At 56.7% G+C, this 23,317-nt stretch overlaps 1 protein-coding gene across 1 annotated transcript; it reads left to right on the top strand.

Moving 5' to 3' along the window:
* The first annotated feature begins 182 nt into the window (after positions 1 to 182).
* ITGB4 (integrin subunit beta 4) lies at positions 183 to 23,110 on the top strand. The gene is made up of 40 exons (XM_084492116.1): positions 183 to 300; positions 573 to 655; positions 1,172 to 1,273; positions 1,517 to 1,721; positions 2,132 to 2,228; positions 2,585 to 2,756; positions 3,041 to 3,304; positions 3,977 to 4,066; positions 4,195 to 4,317; positions 4,403 to 4,570; positions 5,002 to 5,078; positions 5,230 to 5,441; positions 5,616 to 5,719; positions 5,859 to 5,957; positions 6,629 to 6,755; positions 6,888 to 7,007; positions 7,298 to 7,404; positions 7,669 to 7,702; positions 7,890 to 8,081; positions 8,267 to 8,370; positions 8,643 to 8,701; positions 9,034 to 9,057; positions 9,220 to 9,368; positions 9,449 to 9,628; positions 10,191 to 10,339; positions 10,705 to 10,909; positions 11,900 to 12,060; positions 12,231 to 12,411; positions 12,543 to 12,680; positions 13,221 to 13,403; positions 13,600 to 13,731; positions 14,752 to 14,952; positions 15,840 to 16,004; positions 16,475 to 16,648; positions 17,651 to 17,800; positions 18,471 to 18,659; positions 18,920 to 19,075; positions 19,508 to 19,672; positions 20,072 to 20,185; positions 20,738 to 23,110. Exons 1-40 carry the CDS (start codon positions 198 to 200, stop codon positions 20,878 to 20,880), a joined length of 5,601 nt encoding a protein of 1,866 aa, XP_084348242.1. The 5' UTR covers positions 183 to 197; the 3' UTR covers positions 20,881 to 23,110.
* Positions 23,111 to 23,317: the final 207 nt, after the last annotated feature.

The raw sequence follows: 23,317 nt of genomic DNA on the forward strand, positions 1-23,317 counted from the left end.
GACTTTGAGCCTCTCGCACAAGCCCACATGGAGCAGGAGCCGCTCTCGCTTTTGATTTCATGCTCTGCCCTGCTGAGACCAGAGATTGCAGCCGGGCTCCAGCTCTCCAGGGCACACGGGGCCGTCCCACTGCAGCTGTCCTCCTCCGGGGCCATCTCCCCTGCAGAGCCCTCGGACCCCCGCGATTTCAGCGTGCCATGTGTTTCAGGAGGAAGAGGATGGCCGCCCTGCGGAGGGCTTGTGCCGGGCTGCTGCTGCTGTCCCTGCTCTGCACCACCACCCTCTGCCAAAGGACCAAAAGTGAGTGCAGCCTTTCTATGTCTGCCTTCGACCTCTGCTTGGTGCTGCCCTGCAGGACCATGCAAGTCCCCATGGGCTGTGCCGCGTGCCTTTTCTCCTGTCCGCCGTCCCCCCATGCACTTGGGTCTCCTCTCTTGCAAACCCCGCTGCTGTTTTCTTACTATTTTCTGCTAAACAACCCAACAGAGCCTCTGCTGGCTCCCCCAGGGATGGGGGCAGCCCTTCCACTGCTCACCCTTTTTTTTTCCTGCGTTCTCCCCCCCCCCCCCCAGATAACCGCTGTGTGCAGAGCCGGGCAAAGAGCTGCTCTGAGTGCATCCGAGTGGACAAGGAGTGCTCCTTCTGCACCGAAGAGGTGAGACCTGGCAGGGGACACTGGGGCTCTGCTTCCAGGCTGGTTTCATGCCCTGCATCCCACCACCCCCGGGCAAAATCCGGGAGAGGAACCTGAGAGCGGAGCCAGCTCCCGGCTCCAGCTTCTCCAGACCAAAAGCTCGAGGTGTGGATTTCCCTTGGCTCAGGCACTGAAGCAGGGAGGAGGGAGAGCAAAAAAACTTCCAGAATACAGGGATTTATCAGAAAATGCCTGTTGGCCAGGCCTGAAACTCTCCATGGGGAGGAGTGCCCGAGGGATGGAGGGAGAATCTTGTCCCGTACAACCCAGTAACTCGCTGGTGCTCGAACTCCCCTGGTGCCGGAGGACATTGGTGCTTCTGGACGAGATTCATCCCCACCTCCCTGCCCCTCTGCTGCTTGCAAGGGCTCTCTGGACCCAGCCACCTTGGCAGGGACCCTGCTGTCTTCACAAGCTCTGTGCCCTCCCGGTGGGGAGGATTTGTGGTTTCGTAACGCTGCTCTTGCCCCATTGCAGAGCTTTGAGGAGCCCCGCTGCGACCTGCGGGAGAACCTGCTGCGCTACGGCTGCGGGGAGGCCAGCATCGTCTACACGAGGGGCGAGATGCGGACAGAGCAGGTGGGTGCTGGGAGGCACAGGTGGGGCTCGGCTCCTCCCCAGGGGCCCCACCGTCCCCAGCCTCCTTCCTATAGAACCTCCCACAGGGAAAATGCAAGATCCGGACCATTTTTTGTGTAGGGTCTGCTCCAAATCAGCTCCCTCCTGCCTGTCCCAACCCTTTGACTTCCCCTCCTGGCTTCCCCCTCATTTCACCCTCCTGGGAGCTGGTTTCCATCCCCTCACACCGCTCTCCCCTCGCAGAACATCAGCATCAACATGCGCCTGCAGAGGACCCAGGTGGCCCCCCAGGGGATGTTCATGCGGCTGCGGGCTGGGGAGGAGATGACCTTCAACATGGACGTCTTCCAGCCCCTGGAGAGCCCCGTGGATCTCTACATCCTCATGGACTTCTCCTACTCTATGTCCGATGATCTGGACAACCTCAAAAGCATGGGCCACAACCTCGGTGAGATGAGAGCCGGGTCTTGTGCCCGTGAAGGGGGCAGCTCGCTCCCACCTGCAGCCCCAAATCCTTTGCCGGCAAAGGGCTGAGAGGTGCCTGTATTAATTAGATTATAATTATACCTGCACCATGTGGCTTGGTGTGGGGATGCCCCTCCTGGCCCTGCAGGGACCTTCCTGTGTCCTCCCGGTGTGGGGCTGCTGCAGAAGCCCCAGTCTTGGAGCTCCCAAAGGTGGCATAGTTTTCTACCCCCAAAAAAAAAGACAAGCCCTAAGCCCAAAGAGCTTAAAAGCTGACAGTTTGGGAATTTTAGCTAAGACACAACCAGCCGGGAAGATGCTAGGAAAGGACACCCTGGAGCAGCAGCCTGGTGGGCATCTCCTTATTGACGTCCCTTCTTCCCTCCCTCCCAGCCGAGTTCCTGCAAGACCTGACCTCCAACTACACCATCGGCTTCGGCAAGTTTGTGGACAAAGTCTCATCCCCACAGACAGACATGAGGCCTGAGAAGTGAGTGGGGCTGGGGGGTCCCTGGGGACAGCGAGGGGAAGGCAGGAGCCCCTTTGTACTTCTCTGTGGCTTTCCCAATCTCCTCCATCTGTGGTGCCAGAGCCGCTGTCCATCTCTCTCCTGCTCTGCCATGACAGGCTGAGTGGCTTTCCATTTGCCTCCACCTCCTCCTCTTCTGCTTGGTGTCTGCCCAAATGCTCTCCCACCCTTCCCCGCCTTGTGGCCATGCAGCTGGGGGGCAGCGAGCAGCTCCGTGAGGTCCCCAAAGTGAGGAGAGGTTGAGACTTTCACTCCTCTGGTCGCGGGGCAAGCAGCGCCTTGCTGGAGCATCCCTTTGCTCTCCTGCTCTCTCCTAGGCTTCGCGAGCCCTGGAACAACGCCGACTCCCCCTTCTCCTTCAAGAACGTCATCCGCCTGACCAACAACATCAACTACTTCAGCGAGGAGCTCAGGAAGGAGCGCATCTCCGGCAACCTGGATGCCCCCGAGGGCGGCTTTGATGCCATCCTGCAGACAGCTGTGTGCAAGGTGAGGGGCTGGGGGCATGGGGAACAAATGGGTGGGGATCTGGTCTTAATGAGCCCGTCTGGGTAACGAGGGGAAGAGAAGCAGCACGGAGATGTCCCATGCATTGGGGTGTAACCGGGGGAGGCAGAGAACTGCTGGCTGGTATTGCTGGGGACACGTCACTGGTTGTGTTTGCTCCCTGGAGGAGGTGATGCCGTGTCTCTGGGTTTTTCCAAGTCCTGACCTGCCAATCTGTGGTGGTTTGATGGGCTTGGAGATAACGGTCCCTTCTCCCCATCTTGTAGGACAAGATCGGCTGGAGGAAGGACAGCACTCACCTGCTCGTGTTCTCCACCGAGTCTGCCTTTCACTACGAAGCTGACGGCACCAATGTCCTGGCAGGGATCCTGGCAAGGAACGACGAGAAGTGTCACCTGGACACCAGGGGCACCTACGTGTATGACACCAAGCAGGACTATCCCTCGGTGCCCACCCTGGTGCGCCTGCTGGGCCAGCACAACATCATCCCTATCTTTGCGGTTACCAACCACTCCTACAGCTACTACGAGGTGAGGAGACCCTGGAGGTTGGGGAGCTGTGGGGGTTCTCTTTCCTCCAGGACCATCTCTCCTCTGCCTGCAGCTCAGCTGCCAGGAGAAAACCTTCTCTCATCTCTGGTCCCCAAGTGCTAAACTGATGCCCTGGCATGTCAGGAGGGTGCTGTGGCACTTGGGGTCTGCTCTGGGGTGTGGGAGGTCCCAGGGTGTCTTGCTGGGGTGCAGGAGCCTCAGCTCCTGGAGGTCTCCTCATTTTGGTGGCTGCTTCATGTAAAGCACTGCGGGGAGAGCTGGGGAGCAATTGAGGTTGGGAGGGACCTTTGGAGATCTCTGCTCCACAGAGCAAAAGCTCAAAGCAGAGCCCATGGCAGCGTTAGATGAGGTTTCCCAGGACCTTGGTGCAGCTGAGCTGAGAACATCCTGGAGGACCTGACTTAATTGATGAAAGGACTTTCTCCCAGGCAGTTCCCTGCCTGTTTCCTACTAAAAAATATTTTATTTCTGGCTAAAATCATGTCTGCATATCCCAGCAGCCCCAAATGGCACCATCCCAGTCTCAGGCTGGGCTGAGCACAAGACCCCAGGAGCTGTAGGGGTTGCTGCTCCCAGGCAGCTCCCAGGAAGGGCAGCAGCTGGACCTGCCGTGGTGGTGCTGTGCCCCACTGAGCGCCTTTCTTCCTGCAGAAGCTGCACAAGTATTTCCCCATCTCTGCGATCGGGGTGCTCCAGGAAGACTCGTCCAACATCGTGGAGCTGCTTCGCATGGCCTTCGAGGTAACAGTGCCCTCCGGGGCTTCGCTCTCGCTCCCAGGGCAGGATGTGGCCCCTGCGGGGCAGGCCATGGGGTGGCCACAGTGGGGCTGCAGAAAATCAGGGTCGTAATCACCTCCTGCCCCCCCCAGCGCATCCGCTCCAAGATGGACATCCGGGCTGACTATGTCCCCAAGGCCTTGAAGACAGAGTTCATCTCCTCCATGTACCAAAAGACAGAGTCCGGCTCCTTCAACATCACCCGTGGGGAAGTGGTAGGTGCATGGGATGGGAGGAACAAGCGGGGTGCCAGCAGCAGGGTCGCTCTGTGGGGCTCATGCACCTTCCCCTTCCCTGCAGGGCAAGTTCAAGATGCGCGTGAAGGCGCTCGAGTACGTCGGCGGGCAGCACGTCTGCAGCCTCCCGGAGAAAGACCGTCAGGGAGTTATCCACGTGAAGCCCACGTCCCTGAGCGACAGCCTTAAAGTCAGAGCCTCGGTGGTCTGTGATGTGTGCCCTTGCGAGCAGGTACGGGTTGTGTTTGTGGACGTGCCCCCCTCCTGGGAATGCGTCTGCCAACACGTGCGGGTCCTGCTTAGCTCCTGCAGCTCGGTGCCAGCAGCTCCTGGTTTTCAGAGCTAGAGGTTTTGAATTCTGGGCTGGGAGACCCCAGGATGCAGCTCTGAACACCCAAGGGGCTGCTATGGGGTGGTGGGCACCCATCCTGCCCGTCTGTGCTGCCTGGCTGGAGATGCTGGCTCACAGGTGGCTGCCCCAGCTGCCCCCGGAGCTCATCCCAAGGACACTTTCACCACAGCCCACACTGAGCTGTGCTCGTTGTCCTACAAAGCTCGGTCTCATGGGCAAAGCCTATTCCCTGGCTCTGCCTTTGTGATTCTTGAGATGGCCCTGGGGGGAACCGAGCCCACCAGCAGCACCTCCTCGCTCTCCCCTTGCAGCACGCAGTCCCCTCCTCACCAAAGTGCAACCGCCGTGGGGACTTCATCTGTGGACAGTGCCTCTGCCACGCAGGCTGGTAAGGATTTTGCCAAGCCCGGTGCCCCTCTGGGGGTTCTGGCCATGCCTGGCAACCCACCAGGATGCACGCTTGTGCCCTGTGGGCCCTACCTGGGGGCAGCCCCCGTGGCCTGCTCCTGCCTCTCTCAGCGCCGTCTCCTCTCCATCAGGCAAGGGGACACGTGCGAGTGCTCCCTGGAATCGTCCTCCAACAGAACAGAGTGCACCCGCCCCGGGGACGAGAAGGTGTGCTCGGGCCGGGGCGAGTGTATCTGCGGGAAGTGCCAGTGCAACCTTGAGGGCCAGGTGCAGCGCTTCGACGGGGACTTCTGCCAGTATGACGTCCTGCAGTGCCCGCGCACCTCCGGCTTCCTCTGCAACGGTGAGCACCACCCCGCTGCCCCCTTCTGCGGTGCCTGCAGGTCTGAGTGGCACAGAGGGGTGAATAACGGGCTGTGGGCTGCGGGGACAGGGGAGATCTGAGCCTGGGATGCACCCCAAGATGCTGGGAAAGCCCAGGGAGGGGTGCAGCACGGTGACATTTCCCCTCTTGCAGATCGCGGTCGCTGCTCCAAGGGTGCCTGCGTGTGTGAGAGCGGCTGGGAGGGCCCAGGCTGCGAGTGTCCCACGAGCAACGACACCTGCATCGACAGCCGGGGGGTATGTCCTGGCTGGGCCACTCCAGGCTGTAGCAAATGTCCCCGTGCTGGGGACACGGGGAGCCGGCAGCAGCTCGCTGGCACCCGGTGCCACTGCCTGTGGCTGCTCTCAGCCACTGACTGTCCCCTCTGCTCCCCAGGGCATCTGCAACAACCAGGGGAGGTGCGAGTGTGGCAGGTGCATCTGTGACAAGGCGTCCGTGTACATCAGCTCCACCTGCGAGATCAGCTACTCCCTGGTGAGCCTCAGCTTGGGGTCCCCAGGGGCTCTCACTTCTCCTTCCCATTGAGAGCCTGTAGGAGAGCAAAGTGAGGGTGGAGGCATTTCTCGGTCAGGAGCAAAGTCATGAGCAGGGCATGGGCTTGCCTGTGCTGAAATGGCTGGGCTGGGTCTGTGGTGGGACCACCCTGCAGCTGTGAGCTTGTTGTGCCCCCAGAGGTGTTACAGCCCCCGGGTGCCATGTGTGCGCCCCGTGCGCCTGCACACTGGTGCAGGGCGTGCACCCAGGGGCAGGGCAGAGTCTGAGTCTCAGCTCCTGTTCTGATCTGCCCCAAGGCCATAAAAACTCATTTCATGGCTGGGTGCCTCAGTTTTCCTACTGACAAACACAGGCTAGTCCCAATGGAATGGAGAAAGCTGGCTCGGTTGTGTTCTGGGAAGGCCACCTAAGGCCCTTGGAGGAGATCTGGTTGCTGCCCTGACGCAGGCTGTTGGTGTGAGAGGTTTTGGAGAGATGGTGAGGGGGCTCAGCACCTCCATCCAGCCCAAACACCTCCAGCCTCTGGGTCAGGGCTGCGTGGCTCGGGGTGTCTCCGAGGCAGGTGGCTGGAGAGATCTCCCCAGCCTGGTTCTGGGCGTGATGCTTGCCCTGTGGCCGGTCTCCTGATGGTGTTTTGTGCCCCTGCCCAGGGTTTCCAGGCCATCTGCGAGAGCATCCGGGACTGTGTCCAGTGCCAGGCCTGGGGAACGGGCAACAGGAAAGGGAACTGCAGCACATGCCACCTCCAGGTCCAGATGGTGGAGGAGCTGAAGAAAGGTACCAGGACGCAGACACGTGTGGTGTGCCTGCCCTGTGCATGTGTGCCCTGGGGTCTCCTCATGCTTAGAGCTGGGTTCCCAGTCCTGGTAACTCCACAGCCTGGTGATCGTGTCCCCAATCTATCCACAGAGGAGGCCAGCGAGCAATGCTCCTTCCAGGACGAGGAGGATGACTGCACCTACCACTACACCCTGAAGGGAGACCCCAGCGTCCTCCCCAACGCCACTGTCCAGGTGCAGAAGAAGAAAGGTGAGCAGTAACATGGGAGGTGGAGAGCAGCATCCTCAGAGAGCAGCACCTTTGGTGATGAGTGCCCAGCACAGCCAGGGAGAGACACAAGGTGCTGGAAGGCCCCTTGGGTATGAGCCAAGAGGTGGCAGAGCTCTCCCTGGGCAGCATTTCTCATTGTGAGCACCAGGAGAGAAGCTCCCAGGCTGAAACTGGCTGCTCCATCTCTCAGAGAGCTGTGGCCGTGCTCTCCACGTTCCCTCCCCTGGCTGCTGCCCTGCAGTCACAGCCGGTGCTGCTGTCCCTTGCAGAGTGCCCTCCGGGAAGCTTCCTCTGGCTCATCCCACTGCTCATTTTCCTGATCCTCCTCCTGGGGTTGCTGCTGCTGCTGTGCTGGAGGTTCTGTGCCTGCTGCAAGGTGAGTGACAAATTTCCCAAACCCATCCTGCCCCTACCAGGGCTGAGTCCTGATGGTGTCCAGCACCCGTTGCTGGTGTGAAATGCTGTGTGATTTCCCCCACTAAAAGGATATCTGGCTAAAATCACCTTCCAGAGCCCCATTCATCCACTGCCCACCCATCCCTGCTCCAGCCCTGCTGCTGTGAGCCCTCCCAGCTGGAGACTTGAGATTTTTACACCCTTGGCTGCAGAGTGACTGTGTGTTTGGTCATGTCTTTTCTAGGCTTGCCTGGCCCTGCTTCCCTGCTGTGCACGAGGTACCAGCCCTTTGAATGGGGGGGAGAGAGGGGTTTGTGGGGTCACTGCCTTTCTTGGGGGGGAGGACACAAGTAGGGATCCCCTTCTGGGGTGTGGTAAATCAGGGCCATCTCCTAGCAGAGCCAAGCTGCTGCCCATCCTCCCTGCCCCACAGCATGGCAGTCTGACTCTGCCCCTGCTCTGCAGGTCGCACGGTTGGCTTCAAGGAGGATCACTACATGCTGCGCCAGAGCCTCATGTCCTCCGACCACCTGGACACCCCCATGGTCCGCAGCGGGTCCCTCAAGGGCCGGGACACCGTCCGCTGGAAGATCAACAACAACGTCCACAAGCAGGGCTTCGCCTCCCACGCTGCCACCGCCAACCCCAAAGATCTCAGTAAGTGTCTCCTCCGAGGAACGGGACCCCGAGGAGGTGCTGTGGTGCCACAAAGGGCATGACGCCATGGGATCTGGACACCATATCCCCGTGTATATCACGCATAACCCCACACATCCAGCTTTTGCTGGGTGATTTCTCTGACCGGGAGGGAAGAAACCTGACCGGGGCATTTCTCCTTGCAGTTCCCTACGGGCTGTCTCTGAGGCTGACCCGGCTTTTCACGCAGAACCTCATGAAGCCGGAGAGCCGGGAGTGCGAGCAGCTGCGCAAGGAAGTGGAGGAGAACGTAAGGGCCTGAGCACCTGGGGAGGCTTGGGGTGGGACTGGGCACAGCCATGGCGGTGGTGGCTGTGACACCTTCCCTGGACACTCAGTCCTTGAAATTAAGGAGAGATTTTTCCTGATTTTTTTTCCTCTTTCTGAAAGAAAACACAAACCTTAAAAATTATCAAAGCATCACGTTGATGAGGCTTGCTCCTGAAGCTCCTCTTTAGCTTCAGTTTGCAGCCTCTGGCTATGTTCTGGGGATAAACCCCATGTCCATCTTGCTCCTCACAGCTGAACGACATTTACAAGCACATCCCGGGCTGCCACAAGCTCCAGCAGACCAAGTTCAGGTGGGTCACTGGGGGGGGGGAAAACGCCTGTCTCAGGGTCAGGGTTGCCCCAGGGCACTGCTGATGAGGGAGAGGATGGGGAAGGGTGTGTAATCTGTGAGCTGGGAGGGAGCAGGGTCTGTGAGCCCTTCCCAACACAAACACGAGCCCAGTGAGGAGCTTCACCCACCGGAGGCCACGGGCTCTGCAGGAAGGTTTGGCACCGCTCCCCATGGCTGAATCCCGTGGGGCATCTGCCGCGGCTCAGACATGTGCAGGGCTGTGATTCACACAGAACTTTGTCTCCCCAGAAGCGTTACTCACTCTGATTTTATTTTTTTTTCCCCCCTCAGGGTACAGCCTAATTCTGGGAAAAGGTAAGTGGAGTTTGCAGCCTTGTCTTTGCTGCTTCTCCCTTTTTGTGTGCAGGAGTGTGGGTGGCGGAGTGCCCTGCAAACCCGCTAACCCCTCCAGGTGCTGCATGCGATGAGCAGACCTGGCCTCAGCTCTTCCCCTACTTTTTCTTCCCCTGGCCACAGGCAGGACCACACCATCGTGGACACTGTGCTCACCGCCCCTCGCTCAGCCAAGATGGACATCATCAAAGTCACCGAGAAGCACGTCTCCCACGAGGCTTTCAATGACCTGAAGGTTTCGCCAGGTTATTACACCGTGACCTCGGATCAAGGTAGGGAGCGGAGCCCAGCGCTGCATCCTAGCTGGGCAGAGGGGGCATTTCCCACCTTTCACCGTCACCCTTTCCCCCAGATGCTCACGGGATGGTGGAGTTCCAAGAAGCCGTGGAGCTGGTGGATGTCCGTGTCCCGCTCTTCATCAGGGAGGATGATGATGATGAGAAGCAGCTGCAGGTGGAGGCCATCGATGTCCCCACCGGCATCGCAGAGATTGGACGCAGGCTGGTCAACATCACCATCATCAAAGAACAAGGTGAAGGGCAGCAGCCACGGCACGAGGCATGACCAGGGGCACTCGTGTTGGTTGGCCCCTTGTCCAGATGGACTCACGTGGTTCCTAAGGAAGGTGTTGAGTTCCCCAGCATCGCAAGCCAGAAATTTTCTTGGTGACTGCTATCTGAAGGCACCTGGGTCTAAACTAGAGCATCTTTTAAAGCATCCAAGGGAGGATCATCATCCCTGATGGCAGAGACCAAAATGTTTGACCATCACAGGTTTAAGTGCTATCAGTTTTGTGGCAGATCCAAGGTTGGCTACATGCCTCTGCTGCTCCAGTTCTAGTTGTTGGAGTGATGCAGTGGAAGCCCTCGTTGCTCTTATGCTGTGCTTGGGGCAGGTGAACACCCCCAGTGATTTTCCTCTGCTTTCTGTGTGGTTGTTTTGGGCAGGGAGCGAGAGGACTGGTAAAGTCTCCAGTCCATGCAGTGGTATTTCAAATGCAGTTCATACCCATGGGTGGTAGGAAGTCTCTTCCCAAGTGCTTGTAATGTGATTTTTCATGCATTTGACACGTTTGTTCTCTCCTGCCCTTTCAGCCAGCAGCCTCATCACCTTCTTGCAGCCAGCCTATTCCCACAGCCGCTTTGACAAGGTGGCCAAGATCCCTGTCCTGCGGGAGATCATAGACAATGGGAAGTCCCAAGTCACCTACAGGACCCGAGACCTCACTGCCAAGGACGGCAGGGTAAGGCCAATGCTCCTGGCCTTGGCAGGCAGGAACGAGCAGACACCAAGGAAGGAACTGGCCCTAGGGCTGCAGGAAAACTGAGTTGGGTTCAAAGGGGACATGGCCAGGAGAAGGTGGACCCAAGGCTTTTGTTTAGCACAGGGACGGACACATTCTTCTCCATCCCTGATTCCTGCCCTCATTCCCTGTGCCTCAGGGACTTGAGAGGCTGCTTGGACCTCAGTCAGAGGGTGCCAGCTGCCCCCGAGCTGTGGGCACTGGGAGGCCAGTTAGAGGTTCACTGGGAGACGAGGGGAATCTCACTGGGAACCATCTCACGGGTGCTGTGTGCTCTGACCACGCACCTCTCCCTCCTCCTCCAGGACTACGTCTTCGCAGAAGGCGACCTGATCTTCCAGCCCGGCGAGACCCGGAAAGAGGTGCAGGTTTCCCTGCTGGAGCTCACCGAAATAGACACCCTCCTGCACAACTGCCAGCTCAAGCAGTTCGCCATCGACCTCCTCCATCCCAAGTACGGCGCCAAGATCGGCCGCTACCCCCAGACCACGGTGACCATCGCTGACCCAGGTAGGGGCTGGCAGATGGCAGCAGGAGCTGGGGGACCCCAGCAGGACCTGCCCAGCCGGGTCCTGCAGAGCTCCAAGCCCTGCAGAGCTCCAAGCCCAGCTGCTCACCCTAAGGGCAGGGATGAGGAGGTGCCTCCAGCTCCCACTGGTAGATTTGGGTCTCCCTCTAGAGGCTTGAGCGGGTATAGGCACTGGGTGGGAAGAAAATAGATGATCTACACTGCAAAAGGAAATAGGGGGCATTTTTCTTTCCTTTTCCTTGGGGATTTGAAGAAAAAGCTGTTAAAATAAAGGAGAGGCTCCCTTTCTGGGAGCTGTGCTTGGCGATTCCTGTGACTGTGGCCGTACAGAGCTGTAAGAGCTGCCAGCAAGTGGGTCAATAACAGAAAGATTTATCGTGGTAATAGCTAGGAAAACTGGGGATAAAAAAAAAAAGTCCCTTGTCACTGGAGTAACCAGAGCAGCTTCCTGGAACAGGCAAGGCCTTGGTGACTTTCTAGGAGAAGCAAGGGGAGGGGATTTTTTGGGTGGTGCCAGGAGTTGGACTCTGATCCTTGTGGGTCCCTTCCAACTCAGGATATTCTGTGATTCTGTGACTTGAGAAGGCTCTGCCCATCTCCTGCTCCTCTCACAGCTGCACAGGGCAAGCAATCAAGATGTGGAAGCATTGTTAAATATATTCAGCCAGAGCTAAGGATTTTAAGCTGCAAGAAGCCAAGTTCTTCCTACCTGGGCAGATTGTGAGAAGCAGCAAGAGGTGCAGGACTTGGGGGGGTCAGAGCCAGACCCTTGTGCCAGCTAGCTGTATGGTTTGGGGGTGTCCTCACTGAATGCCTCAGTCTCCCTTCCCTGTGATGGGGAACTACCCTTCTGAAATGCGTTGAGAGGTTCACTCATTAATGGCCAGGCAGTGATGGGAAGAGGCACATTTCCTTCTTGTCCATCCTCGCGGAGCACTGGCACTGATGTGCTCTCTTCCTCATGTCTGCAGAGGTGGTGGATGGTGTCCCCCCACTGACTGGCATGGGCCAAGTCACCCAGTCCCCCAAAGGCCGGCTGGGTGCACCACTGAATCCCAATGCCCAGGCTCTCAGCTCCAGGAAAATCCGCCTCAGCTGGTTTCCTCCGCCAGGAAAACCCCTGGGTTACAAGGTAAGGGGGGAGAGTGGATCCCAGGGGAGGATGTGGGACCCTTCCTGTGTCTGCTGCACATGCGTGGTCACTTGTGCTGAAGGGATGGGGAGAAGAGACCCAAAGAAAGGAGCTAGCTCTCCCTTCCTGGCTCCTCTCCATGGAATCACGACTTTCTCTTGCTTTGTCAGGTGAAATACTGGATCCAGGGGGACCCCGAGTCAGAAGCTCACCTCATCGATGTCAAATCACCATCGGCAGAACTGAATAACCTCTACCCCTTCTGCGACTACGAGATGCAAGTCTGCGCCTACAACGCCATGGGTGAAGGGGTCTACTCCGACATCATCCACTGCCGCACGCTGGAGGACGGTGAGCGCTCTGCACCTCGTTTTCCCCACATGGGAGCAAGCTGGCATCCTTGTGCCTGTAATTCAGGGAGCTCTGAGCACCTGAACGCTCCCAGCTGGAGTAATCTAAGCACCTCGTCCTTGCCTTTCCAGTGCCCAGTGAGCCTGGCCGCTTGGCTTTCAACGTCGTCTCTTCCACCGTGACACAACTGAGCTGGGCTGAGCCTGCAGAAACCAACGGGGAGATCACGGCGTATGAAGTCAGCTATGGACTTGTTAACGAGGACAACAGTAAGAGCTTGTTTGCTGTCTGGGGCAGCTCTAGGAACAGGAGAGCACTTTCCACATCTGGGCTGGCCCCAAGTTGCAGTAGAACCAAAATGGATCCAAAAGCATTTCTTGTAATAGTGGGATCTGGAGGGGTCATTTCCAGAAGGAGGGAGTACAGGAAATCATCCCTCAGGACTTAATCCTGCAAAGCCATGAGCACCCTCAGTTCCCATTCACTTTGGCAGTTTTTTTGCGTTGTTTTTCACCTTAAAAACTTAGCTCATACGTCTAGAGGGACTGTGGTGCCAGAAAGATGCTATCTGGTGACAGTAGCTGATACACCAGCAACAGGAGACTTCTGCTGTAGGTTGACTTCAGCATTCAGTTTGGGGATTTCTCCAAAATTATGTCATGCCTGTCACTAGCAACCCAGACAGCCTCAGCACCTTGTCCCAGAGCCAAGCTATGTCCCAACACCAAACCACAAGCCTGTTGGCCAAGGAAGATCTGTGGCGGGGTTTCTCTGTGTCTCATGGGGGAAATGTGCACCTGTATTTTCAGTACCCATTGGCCCAGTGAAGAAGGTGCTGGTGGAAGACCCAAAGAAACGCATGGTGCTGATAGAAAACCTGCGGGAGTCCCAGCCCTACCGCTACATGGTGAAGGCCAGAAATGGTGCTGGCTGGGGGCCTGAGAGAGAAGCCACCATCAACCTTGCTACACAGCCCAAGCGTCCATTGTCCAGTGAGTTATTGTCCTGCCTGGGTGGGGAGCAGGGGAGGCAGGAGCAGTGCCGAGGAGCTTTCTCCATCACCCTGCTGCTTCTCAACACCCTGCCCTCTCCAATTGCCCTGGTGAAGGCTGAAGGCCAGCCTGAGCATGGTGGAGACAGTGTGGTTTTGAGCTGCACGTCTAATGGCATTTTCCACCTCCCCTCCAGTCCCCATCATCCCTGATGTCCCCATCATCGATGCTGAAGGAGGTGAGGACTATGACAGCTACCTGATGTACAGCTCAGATGTGCTTCGTTCTCCGGCTGGCAGCAAGCATCCCAGTGTCTCTGACGATTCAGGTACGTTGCTCCAGGTTTTGCAAAGGTCATCTTCAACGTTCATTTTTTCCTTAATTGTTTTCAGCAGTGAGTTCTGTTGCTCCTTTTGTCCTCACAGCGACAGGGAGATGTGAATCATGGAGCTGGTGGAGATCAGCACTTCCAAAGCACAGTGCTTGGAAACATTTGACTGGTCTTAGTCTAAATAAGACCCGTGTCCCCTTGTCTTAGCCATGAGGCAAAGGCAAATCTCAGTGTGGGGTGGTAGAGGAGTTTTTCATAGCCCTCTGTGCTCATCTTCCCTTCATTTTGGTGTCTGAATGGACCAAGAGTTACTGTCAGAAAACAGGATCTGGCGAGGCACAGACCTCTGAGTCCCTTGGGTGCTTGGGGTCTCAGCCAAGCCAACAGGAGGGAATTCAACAAGTGGTGGGGAGGCACTGGCCAGTGAATTGGATCCCGGTGGATCCCTGTGGCCTCTGAGCTCTTCCTTCATCACTTCGCTTTGAGTGGGGTTGGCTCTCATATGCTATACTGGGACAGCAAGGGGAAGACTGGCCATAAGTGAAATGCTGAGGTTGTCATTGGGATCTGGAGGGTCTTTCCTGGGGGGTTCTCCAGAGCCTGGGATCCAGAAGCAAGTCCTTGCTCCCTTCAGAAAACAGAAATAACAGGAACACCAAGTGTCTGACCATCCCTTGTGCACATCGTGGAGCAAGGAAGCCTCTCCCAAGCAGAGGACCAGTGTAGCAGGCTCTTCGTGACAGGGACAGCCATACGGTGGGACTTGGACTCTCACCTTCTGTCGTGACGGACACAGGGCTGGAAAACAGCCCTGGGGCTGGGGCACCCCCTGCACGTCACGTTCCCTCCATCTACCACTCACCTGATGGCTGCACCTCCTGACCTCGTCAGCCAACGGGCCTTGTTCCCCCCAGCGGCTGCCCCTTCCCCTCCCTGGCAAGCAGCACGAAGGCAGTGGGGAGCCCACCCCGTCCCCCGTAGATCATGCCAACACCAGTGCTTGCCTTGTCCCAAAAGGCTCCAGGTGGAAATATGTGCAGCTGCTGGGAGAAGACTTGGATCTTCGCCGCATCACCTGGAGGCTCCCACCCGAAACCATTCCCCGCCTCTCTGGCAGCAGCCACCTCTCCTCGGACACCGAGGGTCTCCTCCGCGAGGAGGACAGCGACGTGGCTACTGGCAGCCTGATGAGGAGCGGGACCCCCCGGCCCCAAGCAGGTGAAGGACGGCTTCGTATGGCCCTGAGTGTCCTGTCTCGTCCTGCTCTGAGCCACGGGGCCTGCGGCTGGGCCCCCCCCAGCACGTGGCCCCCTTCCTCCCCTTGTGTGCCCGTCCTCCTGTTGGCGTGATGTTCACGTGCTGTAGAGTCTGCTTCAAAGCCTTGTCCTGGTGTGTCTGCTCACGAGTGTCAAGGTAACCCCCATCTCGGCATGGACTTGGGAGCCTGCTAGCAAGTTGCTTCTACAACAGGCCGGACCTTCAAGGCATGAGCCAAACTCAAATGATGCCTGCTAAGTACCACCTCCAAGGGCAGCTCCTCACCTTAACTGAGTGCCCTGAGCTACCAGGGCAGATCTGCTGGACCGTTAAACAGAAATCACTCTCTCGTGGTAGCTGATCTCTCCTGGCCTGCTGAGAGGGGATGAGGATTTGTCAAGGACCTGAGCAGCGAAGCAGTTTGCTTTTCAGACCCAGCTGAGATGGGATCCAGAGTGAGATTTGGAGAAACCGCCTCCATAAAGGGCTGTTTTTCTTCTTCTGGCTTCTTTTTTAACCTGAAATTATAAACTTGTATTTGCGTCAAAGGAGAGAGAACCACAAGGCAGTGCCCCAGCGAGGCCGAGGTCTGGAGTTACCTTGGGCACCATGGGTGTCTCTGGTGCTGGGTGTAGGCAGTCTCTGTTTCCCGTTTGTTTCCCTGTTTTTGCGTTGGGTGACCGTGGCTTGTTCTAGATGAAGCACTCCAGAACCACCTTCCAGAGTGGCTAAGGCCAGGACAAAGCCGAGGCAGGGTGCACGTGGTGCCTCCTGCTTCCTCCCCAGGGAAACTGGAGCAGAAGCCCAGTCCTCCAGCCACCTTCCTCACGGTGTGCCCTCTTCCACAGAGCACTTGCTGAACGGCCGGGTGGACTTCTCCGGCAGCAGCGGCACGCTGACCAGGGCAACAAACACCAGCTACCACCAGCTGAGCTCACACGTGCAGCAGGAGCACAGGGTGATGGGCAGCTCCTCGCTGACCAGAGACTACTCCACGATGATGATGGGGCACGGTGAGTGCAGATGTGGCAGGGCCACTTCTTCTCTTCTACCTTCATAACCACCTTCAGGTCCGTGCCCTGTGGATCCTTTGGGGGTGAGGACTGTGCTCACAGCCAAAGGGGCCCGTGAACCAGAGATCTGGAAGGCCGTGTCCTTACTACTGATGTGCAAATGCTTTGGTAAGGCTGCTCTGCTTCCAGACCACTCTGCAAAGGGTGCCCATCCCTGATGTGCAGAGCACCTGGCTAACTGCAAAGCATCCCAGAAAAAGCACATCTTTCTCTCTTACTCTGTCCAGCAGTGTGGTTCCCTTTCAGCTCCATGCACATACACCGGGCTGATGCTGCCAGGTTGCAAAAAGACCTTAAAATCTGAGCCTTAAAAAAAATCTCTGTGCAGGAGCCAGCACCCGGGCTGAGCCCCCTCTGAAGTCTTCACCCATGTTTTTCTCTTTCTCTCTTTCTCTTACGCTGCTCTGTAGATTACCCAGGGAGATCCCTCCCTCCCATCCGTGAAGATGCTGGGAGGACAATCCCGCTGCCCCGGGATGTGGGTTTCAGGAGCAGGGCAAAGGTGAAGGGTTACTACCCCAGCACTGGCTTTCGGGACTCTATAATCATGACTGATGGGTCTGCAGGGATTTGCAAGTACATAGGTACAGCTTTGTCCAGTGTCTCCTTCCAGCCACGCATCCCATAACCAGCCAGGCCACTGGCCATCCATGAGCTGTTGCCATCTGCTGCCCCCAGACCCTCTCTCCATGGCTTTCTGTGTGCCACACCAACACCCGGGCTGTGCCTCCATCACACCACCTTTCCATTTGCAGGTCACTTCAGCTGTGTTTCAAGCCACGTGGGCCGATTAACACTCACCGCCGCTGCCACCGTGCTCTAACGAGCTGACCACCTCATTGCCCCCTCCTTTTCATTCCTAACAAGCTTATTGTCCCCATTCTTACCCCACAGGCCTTTGGAGGACTCCTGGGGAGAACGTGTGCTCCGTACGAGATGTCCCTCTGCAAACTCTTTGGTCAGAAGTCCATGAGGTCCTGCCAGGAACTCTGTTTGGGTGCTGCATGCAGAAAGCAGGGGCAGAAAACAGCTTCATGTGCCCGTCCCTGAGCTTCACCTCCCTGGGAGGTTTCTGTGCTCACCATGAGCCTTGCATCCCACTGGGCTGAGCTGTGGGGAGCCAGGAGCACCCCGCTCTGGTCCCAGCTGCCTATGTCCCCTTGAACAACCCCTGGGCTGCTTTAGCTGCAGGTTAGGGCCACTCTGAACAGAGCTGTGTTTGCTCTGAAGATGCCTGTGAAGGGTTGGGCAGAAAGGGCTGCTTTGGGGTGGGCCAGGAGGGTCACACACACTACATGGACTTCTGCTCTGGTTGCTTCACCACAGGGCCATGAAGCTTATCTTGCCTTGTCCCACCCGAGGGTGGCCCCCCAAGTTTGTAGGACATCCTTGTAGGTGTGCAGAGCCAGACAGTCCCCCTCTTGAGAGGCTCAGCTTGCAGAGAGGACATCTCACCACGTTTTCACCACGTTCTCCCCAGACCATCAGGACCATCCCACGCTTCCACGTGCCGCTCCCTCCTCTCCCCCAGTCCAACTAACCCCTCACCCCCAAACCCCTGCCGTGACGGTCCCGTTCTGCCTCAGATTCCAGGCTGCCGCTGGGCATCCCCGACACCCCGACCCGTTTGGTCTTCTCCGCCCTGGGGCCCACCTCCCTGAAGGTGAGCTGGCAGGAGCCGCACTGCGAGAAGGAGGTGCAGGGCTACAGCGTGCAGTACCAGCTGCTCAACGGAGGTGAGCGGGCAGGCAGCTGGGTCACTGGGCAGTGCTGGGAGATTCTGGTGGGGGAGACTTGCCCAGGTCTTCTGGGCAGGCTGCTCTCTTGGGTTTCCTTGGGCAGAAGGGTTGGAGCAGATGATCTCCAGAGGTGCCTTCCAAGCACAACCACTCTGTGATTTCGAGCTCCCAACTGTACTCTTCCTGTAGCCCTGAGGAAATGTCTCAGCCACGTTTTTTATTCCCTCTTTCTGTCGGGGGGACAGTTCTCTAGGGTTTGTGGAGTCACTCCTCCTGCAAAAAACCCTGTGCTCCTTCTCCATCATCATCTTAACTGAAGGTTTTTTCATCACATTGGATTTGGAGGAAGGATTGGAACAACAATTTATTATTTTTACCCGAAACTTGGGGCAGTTAGTGAAAATGTAATTCTCTTTGCTTGAAAATCCCTGAGTTTTCAAGAAGCCATTGTTTGTTCTAAGCATTTTTTGGAGCAACATCTGGTCCTGTGCTACCAGCTGGTGGGGGCAAGGTGTGATGGAGATGGCTGGGGAGGGGGGAACCTGGATGAATTTCTCTGGCTCAGTTTTCCAGACAGTTCATTTGAGGTAGGGTTTAGGAGAAAGCCAGGGCTCTGCCTTTGTGCCTGCAACACGGTGCTGATGTCCTGCTTCCCCGTGTGTCCCAGGAGAGGTGCACCGCCTCACCATCCCCAACCCCGGCCAGAACTCAGTGGTGGTGGAGGACCTGCTGCCCAACCACTCCTACATCTTCAAGGTGAAGGCACAGAGCGAGGAGGGCTGGGGCCCCGAGAGGGAAGGAGTCATCACCATCGAGTCCCAGGTGGACCCGCAGAGCCCGCTTAGCCCTGTTCCAGGTGAGGTGGATGGGGGGACCTGGGTAGCAGTGGTGGCTCTGTTTCTGTTCTCACTGCTGGTGGTTTTCTCTCCCCTTACCTCATCCTGAGCTCTCCTTTCCTTTTTTTCATTAAAAAATGGGACCTTCTGCCCTATGTGCTCACCTTCCCTTAGCTGTCGTGGTATCTGAGGCCTCCCAGCTCGTTACACAAATGCTGTGTGCAGCCCCCAGCTGGGATCCTCCCCACCACTTTCTGACCCCTCGCTTGTGCCCCCGCAGGATCCCCCTTCACGCTGAGCACACCCAGTGCTCCTGGACCACTGGTTTTCACCGCTCTCAGCCCCGATTCCCTGCAGCTCAGCTGGGAGAGGCCCCGCAAGCCCAATGGGGCCATCCTGGGCTACATGGTCACCTGCGAGATGCTGCATGGAGGAGGTAAGGTAGCAGGCTGTGGAAAACCAATTCCTTGTGCAGAAAACAAGATCACCTCCAGCAGAAACTTGCTGCCTTTTTGCTGGGAGCAGCAACAGAGTTTTGTGTGCTCACATCAGTGCAAAGTGGGGACGTGAGACTGGTTCCAGGCCTGGGAGCAGCTGGACCCCGATGCTTTAAGTCATTGCATGATCTGGTGTAACAGACGTGGGGAGAATTGGGATGTCACACAGCCCAAATCCAGCTGAAGTTATTTGCTCAGGATCAGCACTGCACTGAAGTAGGGCTGTCTTAGCTGCCCTATTTCTCAGGGTGTGACCGTACAACCTGTCAGTGGCACAGAGCTTAGGGAAAGCCAAGACTCCAGACAGAAGTGTTTGCATGGACGGTCACTCCTGTCTGTCTGTCTTCACCCCGGTCTGTCTGCGTTTTTAGGGGAGCCCAGGAATATCTACGTTGAAGGAGACAATCCAGAAACAACCCTGACCGTGCCCCACCTGAGTGAGAACATTCCGTACAAGTTCAAAGTGCAAGCCAAGACCACCCAAGGCTTCGGGCCGGAGAGGGAAGGCATCATCACCATCGAATCTCAGGATGGAGGTATGGTACCACATCTTCCTGGAAATGCAAAGGCAAGGAGTCTCTCAGAGCAGTAAATACAGCTCCTGGAGCCCTTCCCAGCTCTGATTGTGATTCCGTTTTCTATCTCTGTAATGAAGGCACTGCTGTACCTTGTGAGCGCTGTCCCTATTCCAGAAAATGCACTGAATGACAATTACAAGAACCTGTCAGTGTTTAATTTATTACAAATCTTCTGTCTTATACCTGATTCTACGCATAGGCAGAGGTCTTCAGTCCTCCTAGTTCCTCCTAAACCCAGACCTAATGACAAGACGAACCTCCTGAACTGACTGTTGGTGCTCGTTGTGCAGGGGGGTCACAAGCATGGAAGCTCCTTGTCGTTTCCTGGCTGACTTCTCCCTTTTTCCTTCTCCCCAGGCACTTTCTCACAGTTTGGAGGACAGCAGTACATGAGAGAAGTGTACAACTTTCCCACTGAATACACCACCAAAACCAGCATCAGCCACTCCTCCCTGGACCCCCACTTCTCAGGTAAGGGCTTGCTGTCTGCTCTGAAACCCTTGGAGAGCAAAGGTCAGCTCTGCTTTAACCTCAGATGTCCCGGGCAGTGCAGGGGGGTCCACCAGGCAGGATAGATGGAGAGGACCAGACCCTTTTCTGCACCACGTCCTGCTCTGCCCTGCAGGCAGTTGCAGCCATTTCCCTGTGTGCTGCCTGATCACAAAGGGAAATGTGAGTTTTTAGAGCCCCACAGGAGCGATCTGGTGATGAAATCACAGTTCTTCCTGCAAGGCTAGGCCTCTGCAGAAAAGTATGATGACCATTTTAATTACATCAGTCCAGCTGTCCCATGTTGTCCCTTGAGTTCAAGGACTCATGGGCTCAAGCTGCGAGGAGGAGAGTTTAGGAGCTGGTAGAAAAACTCATCTTATTGACTGGCATAGCAAAGTACTGAATTAATTGATCTGGAGAGGTGGTATTGAAGGTGAAACCTCTGCCAAAAAAACATGAGGTAGTGCAGACCCCACTCCCCGTGACCCCATACTCAGTGCAGCACCCTGAGCACGAGGCCTCTCCTTGCAGATGGCATGCTGATGACAACCCAGCGGGTGGAGAGCGCCAGCAGCACCCTCACCAAGCAGGTCACCAAAGAGTTCGTCAGCAGGACCGTGATGTCCAGCGGGACCCTCACCAAGCAGATGGAGAGGCAGTTCTACGAGGCCTGAGCCAGGGCAGGCTGCCCGCCAGCGGGACGCCGCCGTTGGGGCGTGCAGGGCTCCGTGGCACGGTCCAGGAGTGCTTCATCCAGACTCTGCCGCGGTGCCTGGGCAGCTCCTCCTGTGGGCAGAGACTTTCCAGGGCACTTCAAGCTCTGGAGCTCTCCTTTAGAGCCCAGTGCACCCCAAGCTCTGGTATGGTTGGGTCATCAGGCGGGTGCTCGCCATCCCCTGTCCTGCCCTGCAGAGCCCCAGTCCTGCAGGATCTACAGGGATGCCTTCCACGAGCAATCACCGCTCACTCCAACACCATTTTTGATGCCCACCCATCCGAGCACTCCTGCAGAAGTGCAGGTGTCTCAATGGTCCCCACCTCCCCAGGTAAATGGAAGGCAATGATTTACTCCTGGGTCCTCGGTTTTGAGAGGAGCCCAGCTGATGGCATCCTGAAACAGCCTGATATTTATAGAGGGTCACCGTTCCCATCTTTGCCCCGGGCTCTCTGGAAAACGGCTGTCTGCTGGAGATGGTGATTTTGTTCTGGGTTATTTTAAGAGCTGCATGGTAGCGGGTCAGGGTAACCTCTGCTTTCCTACTGCACCTGTCCTTCGCTGCTAACCTTTGGTACCACGATAGCAAAGCATAGCTTTTCATCTGTATAGCACTACTTGTGTTGGCCTCTGATGCATTATTTTTTTTTTTTTTTTGCATACGATATTGTACAGTTTTCGTAGTATATATATAAATATATTATAAATTTTATTATTTTATTAAAAAACAATGGAGGTGGATGAGATCTATGCTGAGTGTTTGAGGATAAACTGGGACCGTGGCTGCTGAGAAGCATCACATAACTGGAAGAAATTAGGTAAGGTCTTGATCCAAAGGCCGCTAAACCCCATGGAAAGCCTGGTTTTGGGCAGCTGCTGCCTGCCAGCCCTGCAGCCCTCAGCAGCAGGCTGCCAGCAGCTGTGTGTGAACGTCTGCGGGCTGGAGCTGCAGCACTTGCCTGTGGAAGGGCTGAGATCTGCTGGGGAGCAGGACGAGAGGAACGGCTCCGTTACGGTGCCTGGAGCTGAGAACAGTGCTTGGGACATCACACAAGGCTGACGTGGACAGAGATTGTGGATGGAAAATGTTGGATTGCCTTTAAAAGCCCTTTTGCCCAACAGCAATGCCCCAAAAGGGAGCTGTGAGCACTCGGGAAACACAAGGGAGGAATGGGACTGGGAAGAGCAGCATTTCTTCAGGCTGAGCTTATCTCCTGAGCCTTTCTCCTTGGCTTTAGCCGTCCTTGGACAGTGCTGGGTGCGGGGCTGAGCCAGGACCTTGCTGGGCCTCGTTTCCCAGCTCTGGGCAGGATGCCCAGCATCTCGCCGCCCTCTGCCAGCACAGAACAATTGGGCTCCGTGTCTGGATGAAAGTCACGTTTCCCTGGCTTGTTTCAGCGGCACGGGCACAGGCGAGGAGCTGCTGGAAAAAAAGATCCTGCCCAAAGCAGCAGCTGCCACCTTCCTGGGTTGGTGCTTTCACCCAAAGCAGCAGCTGGCTCTTCTCTCTGGCAGCATCGCCTGCTTGATTTGATCTGAGGCTGCACCTTGACTTATTTTATTTTTTGGAATCAGAGAAAGATTTTCCAGCTCTGACGGTGCCAAGAGAGCTCCCTCTCCTTGCCAGGCTGCTCATGTGGAGGGGATGGGCTTTACGTGTTTGAGCACAGCTGCATGGGGATGAGCGATGTCCAGAGGGGTCTCCGGGAGTGCAGCTGGAACTGGGGCAGTTTTGAACTTGGAGCAGGGCATCCTTCACCAAACCTACCAAACCTGGGGCTTTCCCAAGCGAGCAGGGATGACTTCCAGCTCCCCTCTCACCCCTGCAGCTGGGCGTTGCTCTCCCAGCCCAGCAGGAACAATTTCCAGCTGCTGCCTCTCCTCCTGCCCAGGAGCTCCACGACCCTGTGCTTTGTGCTCCAAGGGAAAAGACTGAACTCAGCCTCAAACAGGAGCCCCTTTTCCAAGCATTTTAACCAAAGGCTATCCTGTTAAGAGAAGTGTACAGCTCCCCAGCTGCTGCTCTCCCTGGCAGCACATGCTCCCTGCGTGCACGAGGCTATGTCCCCAACAGTGTCACTTTTTAATTCTCGGCTGGTCACTCGGGCTGTTGGTGTTCCAGGTCAATCCGCCAGCAGGTCTCCAATCAGATGACTCCCTATTGCACTCAATAAACATTTTCTCTGGTCTGCCTCTTCCTTTTTCCTTTCAAAAGCATAGTTTCCCCCTAGGCCCTCCACCTGCACCAGCAGATGCAGGATGCGCTCCCGGGGGCTTCTGCCCGCAGCCCCCCAGTCACTACTGGCATGGGGCGCTTACACCAGTGTGAATGTGAACTGGATCCACCAGTCCCTGCTGGGGAGAGGTCCCCAGAGTCCTTCGTGGCTCAGCTTGGT

This window comes from Aythya ferina (genome assembly GCF_964211825.1).
Source record: "Aythya ferina genome assembly, chromosome: 18".
In the NCBI taxonomy this organism is placed as follows: Eukaryota; Metazoa; Chordata; class Aves; order Anseriformes; family Anatidae; genus Aythya; species Aythya ferina.